This window comes from Frankliniella occidentalis, unplaced genomic scaffold (genome assembly GCF_000697945.3).
Source record: "Frankliniella occidentalis isolate FOCC.00 unplaced genomic scaffold, Focc_3.1 Scaffold40, whole genome shotgun sequence".
NCBI classification, from domain to species: Eukaryota; Metazoa; Arthropoda; class Insecta; order Thysanoptera; family Thripidae; genus Frankliniella; species Frankliniella occidentalis.
In genome coordinates this window covers 1725178-1734144 of record NW_026267170.1, presented here as the reverse complement: position 1 = coordinate 1734144, position 8967 = coordinate 1725178, and the positions used below count along the sequence as shown (strand labels likewise).

General features: G+C 41.3%; 2 protein-coding genes across 3 annotated transcripts in view; both read right to left on the bottom strand.

Moving 5' to 3' along the window:
• Positions 1 to 471: 471 nt before the first annotated feature.
• On the bottom strand, positions 472 to 5698 carry LOC113215145 (fatty-acid amide hydrolase 2-A). Of its 2 annotated transcripts, none has more exons than XM_052266540.1 (10): positions 5678 to 5698; positions 4160 to 4381; positions 3865 to 4084; positions 3540 to 3757; positions 3349 to 3460; positions 3112 to 3269; positions 2888 to 3031; positions 2701 to 2799; positions 2455 to 2622; positions 472 to 2365 (listed from the first exon to the last, which is right to left on the bottom strand). In XM_052266540.1, the coding sequence occupies exons 2-10, from the start codon at positions 4355 to 4357 to the stop codon at positions 2084 to 2086; spliced, it is 1599 nt and encodes a 532-aa protein (XP_052122500.1). In that variant the 5' UTR covers positions 4358 to 4381; positions 5678 to 5698; the 3' UTR covers positions 472 to 2083. The 2 variants fall into 2 exon arrangements, with proteins under 2 accessions (XP_052122500.1, XP_026290516.1); XM_026434731.2 differs by lacking the exon at positions 5678 to 5698 and adding an exon at positions 5110 to 5277.
• A 766-nt stretch (positions 5699 to 6464) lies between these two features.
• Positions 6465 to 8967, bottom strand: part of LOC113215147 (syntaxin) — a 22998-nt gene continuing 20495 nt past the window's right edge. The window contains exons 4-8 of the mRNA XM_026434737.2: positions 8716 to 8790; positions 8452 to 8634; positions 8268 to 8344; positions 7926 to 8174; positions 6465 to 7828 (exon numbers count right to left, since the gene is read on the bottom strand). Coding sequence (XP_026290522.1) covers positions 7568 to 7828; positions 7926 to 8174; positions 8268 to 8344; positions 8452 to 8634; positions 8716 to 8790 — 845 coding nt within the window. The 3' untranslated portion in view covers positions 6465 to 7567. The remainder of the gene's footprint in view (positions 7829 to 7925; positions 8175 to 8267; positions 8345 to 8451; positions 8635 to 8715; positions 8791 to 8967) is intronic.

The following is an 8967-nucleotide window of genomic DNA, read 5'->3' as shown; positions in this document are numbered from 1 at the left end:
TTCAGTCGTCCTGGTCGTTCCGAGGTTGACGGTCGGTCGGTAGGTCGGCCAAACCGTATCTTACTTTGACAGCCCCTTTGTCAGAACCCACCAGAACACCATTCCAGTAGCCTAACACGGTCTCTTGAGTGTTGCTGTTCAATGTAATTATTGCATTTCAAGGAACTCCAGGCACGTAGGCAACCCATTCTACACGTCTATCATGACATCAACCTAAAAACTATGTGATCGGTGCTCTAATTATTCACTTGAAGTCATTGTGTACCCTGCATCCTAAAATCTCTCACCTTTTTAATTCTGGCTTAGCTCTGACAAATTAAGAAAAATAACTCATCACATCATGACCTCAGTATGCTTAGGTCAAAAACTGGAAATGATCTCAGTGACTCAAGTTCAAAATGAAAACTACTTTACCCAGCCTAAGCACATTATATTTCACCTGCCAACTAAAGACAAGGATTGAAGATACTATTCAACTGTGTCTTTGTTTATTAGATTTCGTTATGATACAAATTTTGTTAGTGCAATATGAGATACATTCCATCATGCAGTGCTCCAATAAACTCCCTACCAAAGCTTACAATAACAATGTAGCTAAACATTTGTTAAAAAATATAGATATTCATATACAAATAAAATGATTAACATACAAATAGAAAACATGATAAATTTCTCAACAATTCAATGTAAATTTAATATACTCTGTATCTAATGTAAGTGGCATTAATTTCAGAATTGGCATCCACTGCAGTAAACAGCAGTGATACAAAAAATAATACAACATCTTGGTACATTACTCCTCCTTTCCACTAGTTCAAAAAGTTGTTATTGAAGGTACATGAGGATACACACAGACATAATACTGCAAGTGTTTTGAGTTAAAAATACTGAAAATACTCCAAAATTTTGTAAAGGAGATATGTTAATACAACAGTTTAGTATCCTTTATGAATTTCTTAAAACTATGGAAAATGGCAAGAAAGCACAATGACTAAAGAATGTTTTGAGTGTCATTTGACCCAAGAGATATGGCGTCACAGTAACCCACTAGCAACATAATTTTGGATCCCCAAGGTCCAAAATCCTAGCAACTTACAATTCATACCATGGCATAAGACAAGCCAATGTTGGACCTGAGAAACAAGTTTTTCAATTCCACAATTGCCTGAACCAACGAACAATGGACCACAGGTAATCAAAAATTTGGCATCTAGAAACAAACTGTGACACCGATTGAAGACATTTGGAACAGAAAGACTTGTCTAAGGTTTTCGGCACAAATAAAAACAGAATAACATCAACTAATGACCACAAGAGTACTACATAGTACTACATAGTTCAATAAAAAAAAAAACATTTTTCATTGTAATTTTCACAGCAATAAATCTTTCAATGAGACAAGTTTATTATCGCTGTTTGGTGATTGAGAGAAAACCAGTAATAGGTGCAAAATAAAATCATAACAAAAGAAGAGAGATCTTGATACAAAGTATTACAAATCACAAATATGCAATAACTGTAGCAACGCTACCATCACAAGTTAACAACTTAATTATTTCCTGATTTTTGTTTTGTTTAAATTTGGCAGCACAGAAGAATTTTTTAAGATAAGGATCATAATTATGGGATAAGGTAGGGCAAGAACATGTGTCCTACACACATTATCATTCCTCTATAATTAAAAAAATAGCAACAAACTCTTTCCATTATTTGAGAAAGGGGTTGAACTTTCTGCTGAAAGCTCATTTCACAACCGAACTTCCAGAAGATATATGTAACCAGGTGTTTCAGCCATACTTGCATGACAATTTAGCCAGTTCACAAAAAGTAAGTCATAAAATTCCGAGCCTCAGTGAAGAACAGAAGTATTTAGCCAAAATGTGAAATCTCTCATATGCACAACAACATTCTCTTAATCTTAATTCATTGTAATTATATTGGGTAACAAAACAAATCTTTAAAAAGTAAGAATATTGTCATCAAGTATCTTACAAAATGGAATTCAAAAAATGCAAATAAAATATGATTAAAATACTTAACAAATTTGGAATACATAGTTAAAGAGATTTCATTAGCATTCATTTTACACAGTAACAGATGGGGGAACCCAACCACCAAATGCCTTTTCCAATTCCACAGCCATTGCAATGGTTAGGTGATCATTACCATATGTTCCAACAGCCTGAATTCCTATAGGAAGACCCTCTGAACCAAGGCCGAGAGGAATGTGCGTTGCTGGAAATCCCATTATATTAAATATACCAGCATAAGCAAAGTTAAACGGCTTGATAAGAGGTTCATTGTGAAATGGCGCAGGTGTTGGATGAGTCGGGTACAAGAAAACACCATCATCTCCAAGCATATCCTGGAAAAATTATGGATTTAAAAAAGCTGCACATTTTGTACCTTGCCAGTTTGTGCTATAACGATAGTAGTACACTACCATGAACTTACAGTAAGCTGCATTTGTAGTTGTTTGCTTTGTTCCACAAGGTACTGATGCTTAGGACTCCCATACTTCACACCAAAGCCTTCCATTACAACGGTAAAAAGCGCAATTAATGTGTGGTGGGACATACAAAGGAGCCATTTTAAAAGTTCCCATGCAATGTTAAGGTTTCCCTGCAGGAGAGAAACAAAAGAATAAGTGGGTACAGTACTTTCTAATAATATTCAAAATCTTTGAAAATTTCAACTTGCTTCATTATTGGACAGTTCTTGGGCAAAACGAGAACCGGATCTGCTCTTCATTCTTGCCAGCCAAATTGGACCAGACATGCTAAGGGGTTTCAATGACACCTGATGGCAAGATAGATAAGTTAGTTTCTTCACAATAAGACAATAGTGTGTTTCAATTTATAGAGATTATATTTTAAAATGGAATAACCTTTTGAGCCTTAATCCCATGAGCTTTTTCCAAATAGGTGATTACGTTTCGTAGAGAAGCTTTTATGTCAGGATCAACTGGACTTATAAATGAAGATCCTCCGTCATCTTCTGCATAAAATACTTTTACTTTTTTCATGTCAACCTAGAACATAGTAAATGGTTAACAACAAGATGCATTAATAATAATTAAAAAAAAAAATATTTAAAAAAAAGCAAAATTACCGGGGAATCCAATTTAAGTTTAGATGCATTTTTATCAGCAACAACTCTCAAAATTGGTAAAAGATCAGAAGCATAGCGTCCCATGGGCCCCAATCCGAGGAAAGAAGCATGGTCCTCATCACTTGGACTGGGAAACTGACCTTCATTAGATACAATGACTGAAAACATACAACAGTAGGATAATTATCGTTAACACAGCTCCTGGATTTATATACAACAAAATCAAGAAAAACTCACATTTCGATGGCTTGTGACCAAAGATGCCATTGAAAAAACAAGGCATACGAATGGAACCACCTATGTCAGAGCCAATTCCAATGGGAGAAGCACCAGCAGCTAAGACAGCTCCCTAATCAAGAAATATTTTCAAAATTATTATGGAAGCTAATTTTTAAAACAAATACTAAACCTTCATATTTCGGTCAGACCTCTCCTCCAGATGAACCACCAACGATTCGGCTCGCATTATAAGGATTTCGGGATCTTCCATGGACATAATTATGACTCTCCCACCACATAGCAAGCTCTGAAACGTTGGTAACACCAAGAAGAATGGCACCCGCCTTTTTCATACAAGCAACAGCGTCAGCATCTCTTGTGCCTTTAATTGCACGTCTCTTGTAAAGTCCAGCAGAAAAACTCAACCCTAGGATTGAAAAAAAAAGTAATTCGTGAAAAAATGTGCTAAGCCGTAATTCATAATATGGACTCAGGAAATAATTAATTAAAGTTACTTCATTGGGTGTTTCTCACCTTCAGATTGTAGACATTCCTTTGTGGTGAATGGAACACCAAGAAATGGTTTTTCTTTTGCAAGAACAGTCTCTGACTTCTGACCAGATGCAATAAGTTCATCAGCTGATTTTGCCTCTTCTAAAGCAGCAGCAAACCGATTATCAACCATTGAGTTAATAATCGGATTCACTTCTTTGATTCTTGCAATGAATGATTCAACAACTTCAACACTTGAAACCTAGACAAATCGGAAAATATTAATTCTCCTAAAATTGAATACAAAACAGAAGGTATTTCAATGCCAAGTACCTACCTTTTTGGTTCGAATTTTAAAAGCTAATGACGAAGCAGACTCTAATAGAAGAATGTTATTAATTGGTGGGACTTTTTCATTTGAGCCATAATAAATTATACTGAAGAGAAGACGAGCAGCCAGCTCTACAATTCTATGAAAGATCCGAGCCGCTACTTTCTTGAAGCGGCGGGGAGTTTCATTGGCTGATTCAGACATTGTTCAGCTCAGCCTTTGCAATAACTAGAAGATAATCAAAAAGGTTGGAACACATTAGAACAACATGAGAGATGCTTGACACCTGTTGGATAAACAAGTGAAAGTACACGGAAATGCTGATGGAGGTGTCAAATGGAATCGTGGACAGTAGTCTCTATGCGTTCACACATCAGTGCTAAACAACTAGGTAAACAAACCCACTGACAGATTTCATGACAAAGGGTGTTGGTTAGCAGTAATCACACGCCTAGTAACATCATGATAAAGGTAATATAAGTAAAGTAAAACTTAATACCAATAAATATTTGTCTTTAAGTAGAAAACTGCCTGGAGGAAGCATTGTAATCTATGTTGGAATATAAAATTCCCGAGGACATAGACATAAACGAGGTGGTATAAGAGGCCAAATAAGTGCCACGGGTCTATTCCGTTTTCGGTGACACGAAGGAGGGTGCTCACCCGGTATTCACCAAATGAGGATAGCTACCTACCGGCACAGCAAAACCTAACCTCAAACGTGACACTGCTTTCTTCCAGGTATCGTTAAAGCAATCGACAATTCATTGACAATGTTACTTATGAACTAAAACTAAACCAGTATCGAACAAAACAGGCTGACATAAGCGGCCTGGTACGTTTGCCATCACAGAATTGCATTTCTAGACAAAGACTGGTGATCATTCTGAGTGTTGTTTTTTTGGGTAATTAGTTTTAAGGGTTAACCAAAGGCGCTAATAAATAAAGTTACTTACCTTTCCGAGAGATATACGTTAAAGCGAGTTTGGTTGGACACATAAGCATTACATGTCTCGAGGAAAAGCAGAGGAAGCACACGATCGGATGGATTATTTGTTCAGGGTCAATGCCGGACCGAGGACCGAGGTGAATGAGAATAAGAAAGATGGGGCGGTGGAAGCGGGGAGTGGGGTGCGGGCGGAGAGGGAAGTACGGAGTGGGACAGAGGGGGGAGGGGGCGGCTAGTAACAGATTAAGGTGGAAGGGGAAGCCACAGTCGAGAACCAGTAGTGACGCAAACGAAACAGAAATCACCACTCCAATCTAGCACCTGGTTTGATAAACACTGCTGGACTTGTCGCTTTACGTCGTCATCGTCTAGCGTCCCATGCACGTTTTCGTGGAAAACTACTCCCCATGCTGCACTCCCCCTGCTGCGCCATCTCATTGCCTTTAACGTATGTCTTAATTCATGGGGGCAGCTCGCTTGACAAAATAACGTTTCCCCTAACAGAGTGATTCATCGTTCCGCATCATTTCGAGTTGTCACATTAATTTCATGGCGATCATGCACAAAATACATACGTGTAACAACAATAATCAGGTTCAATTTAGTTCCCTCCTGCTCCCGTTGTGCGGGCCAGACACAGACATCGAGTGCGGGTCGGTCAAAGGACAAGTCCAGGAGGCCAGGGTTGAGAGGGGGGGGGGATATTGAACCCCTTTCTTATCGCCGTCCATCATGACACGAAGCCCTCCATCGATCGAAGAGAGTTCTGCATGCCAACGCTCTTTTCGACACGCGAGAATAAAAACCGCTCACCTCTAGCGACCGTTTAGAAAACCGCTTACCTCTGGCGACCGTCTGGAAAACCGCTTACCTCTGGCGACCGTCTGGAAAACCGCTTAAATGACTTTTTAACACATTTTGTGATATTGGTATCAAAATGATCCCGGAAAGACGCTGATTCTATTGATATCAATATCTCAAAATGTGTAAAAAAGTCATTTAAGCGGTTTTCCAGACGGTCGCCAGAGGTGAGCGGTTTTCCAGACGGTCGCCAGAGGTAAGCGGTTTTCTAAACGGTCGCTAGAGGTGAGCGGTTTTCATTCTCGCGTGTCGTTTTATCTTGATCGGCACTACTCAGAAAAAAATGGAGTGTACGCATTTTCTTGAAAGCGATTAGTTCAGACCGCTCGGTCCCACCTGAAAGACGAGAAGCTGCCCAGTTAAGACTCGCACCTGCGTGCGTGACTCACACTTCATTTACCGTGACGGTGATTCGACATTGAAGTCGATGGAATTCTCACCTCACTCACCTCTGTCGAAGGATGTGTGGGAAATTGGCCAGGAAATAAAAATGCAATGAAAGACGGCACACTTTTTAAAATGTATTACTCGTGATGAGTAGAGTGACTAGATTGTCAGACATACAAAGTAGATCAGTTCCAGTAAAGGCACTAATCCATTAATACAAAATAAAATAAGTACTAACATTTCTAACAAGGAGTGACTTAAGCTAAGTCTTGTACAGCAAGCCCAAAATTAGGAAAGCATTGAGGTACAAGTGATGGACCCCTTTTTTGGAACCATTTTAGGAGTTTCAAATATTATTTACATGTTTTCTGTACAAGTTTAGCAGACTGCGCATGTTTTACAAGTTTATCTATCACATAATTAAATCTAGAATCACAAAACTATGAAATATCACGAAATAAAATTTGTAACTGATAGTCTGCCGTAATCGGACAGCGGATGTCAAAGTAACGAGTTTCTTTCAGTTTCTTTTCGCTTATATAAAAACACAGTCAACACTAAAACGTCACGAGGGCATCATTTGACGTCCTGGACGTCATTAGGCCAAAACGTAGGCTGAAAACGCATCACTTGGACGCCAACATGATGGCAATATGACAATGGCATATTATTCATAGTTGGACATTATTGAATAATTTTCCGAACTGACGCTTTTTTTGAAAGAAAACTAGCTCAGGTCTACGCAAAACCGCGCGCTTCGTAGGTGGCAATATTGGTCCCATGATACACCTGAGGGTGGGCTAACAGTAATGTGAATTAATTAATAACCCAAGAGCCAGAGATTTGTCAAAACGACACCAAAGTGGTGTGATTGTCAAAATTTAGTCATCTTACCTGCCTCAAATGATATCAAAATGATGTCAAATGATGCGGCATTGACATCAGTTTATGGAAATCCGCGTGTTTCAGACAATGATGTCACTTTGAGGTAATTTGGACAAATCTGAATCTATTGGGGGCATCAAAAACGCAAGAACTAAAGTCTCGAACTCAAACTAAAGGACTCATGGTAACTTTCAAACAAAAAGAAAGCACAAAAAAATTCTTCAAGTAAAATTGTGGGGCCTTCAAACATAATTCAATTTGAATTGTAGAAGGCTAATTCGTGTCCCTCAACATTTTTTGTCGACTTCTTGTGTAGTCAGTCGTGCCTATATCTACAGTGAGGGTGTCTCGGTCTCGAGTTGGTTGGGTAGAAGCGCCGTGGTAGGTGGAACGGCTGTGGTGGTAGTGATGGTTGCGGTGGAAGTGGTGGTTGCAGCGGTTGTCGTTGCAGCGCTCTGTAAGCTCCTGTTGTTGTTGTTGTTGTTATTAGAATTGTTGTTGTTGGACCCGGTGGTCGGGACAAACTGCAGGATAATAACTGTCACAAGGATGACCAAGATGACAGCCAGGATGGCGTACAGGATTATCCGTTTCTAAAAAATGAAAGCGAAAGCGTATCGATCAAAACAGGCGAAAACACCAAGACTAAATTCACGTATTTTGTGAACTACTTGCTGCATGGACCCTTACCTTCTTAAACTTGCTCTGGTACTTGATAGCTTTCTTGGCCACCACGTTGGCTGTCTCCACGTGGTCGCGGGTCTGCTGCACCTGCCGCTCGATGTTGTTGATCATGTCGCCCTGCCGCTCCACCAGCAGCGACATCTCCACGAACATGTCGCGCAGGTCCCGGATGGAGCGCTCCAGCTTGATGATCTCCTGGTGGCGCGCCGTCACGTCCTCCAGCGCCTGCCTGGCTTCCAGCGTCTCCGTGATGATCTGCGACAAGTCGGAGACAAGGGCCATCGCGTCACGAGCCAGTCGAAGGGAACACGTCGATACCTCGTGAGCCTGTGGGCGTCGTTTACTTACGTCGCCGTTGAAAATGGAGCCGAAGTTGCCCGTCTCCATCAGGTTCTCCAGCTTCTCATCGCTCACCTCCACCTTAGCTGCACAAAAAAGCGAGCGTTAGGCGCGGGCCCTCTCAGAGCTACCTCGCCAGAGAGGCGGGGTGAGGCGGGCACCGCCGAGGCCGCGGACCTGTAAGGTACCTTACCTATGCAAATGACCCTCTTGATGCGCTCCTCGCACTTGTTCTTGTAGTCCTCCTGCTCGGCGTTGAACTCGGTGAGGGCCTCGACCAGCAGGTGCAGGCAGGTGGAGTGCTGCGTCCGCCGTATTCTCTGCGCGGCCGAGCTGCCACCCGCCGTGCTGTCCGCCTCCAGGCCCCGTTCCAGAGCTGCGGATAGACATGGGGTGAACGGGATCATTTGGTTAAAGCTCTCCAGGAATAGACCATCGAAGGCGCCCCTTCCCTTACCTTTCAGTATGTGGGTGACCTTCTTCACTGCCGATTTAACATCCGCTGACCGCCTTTCCAGCTCCTCTTTGATGCCTGCAACGTCAAACGTCAGAGTTGTGATTAGCAGACTACGTTGTAGATAAGGGATCGTCCAGAAAGTATACGTCCGTTTTTCACAGGTTCATTCGGCAAATTATGAGAGCTCGGCGCCTGCGAGACTCCGGGTAGGCCACCCCGCAGTACGCTCATGCACTGCAGTCGAGATGTTGC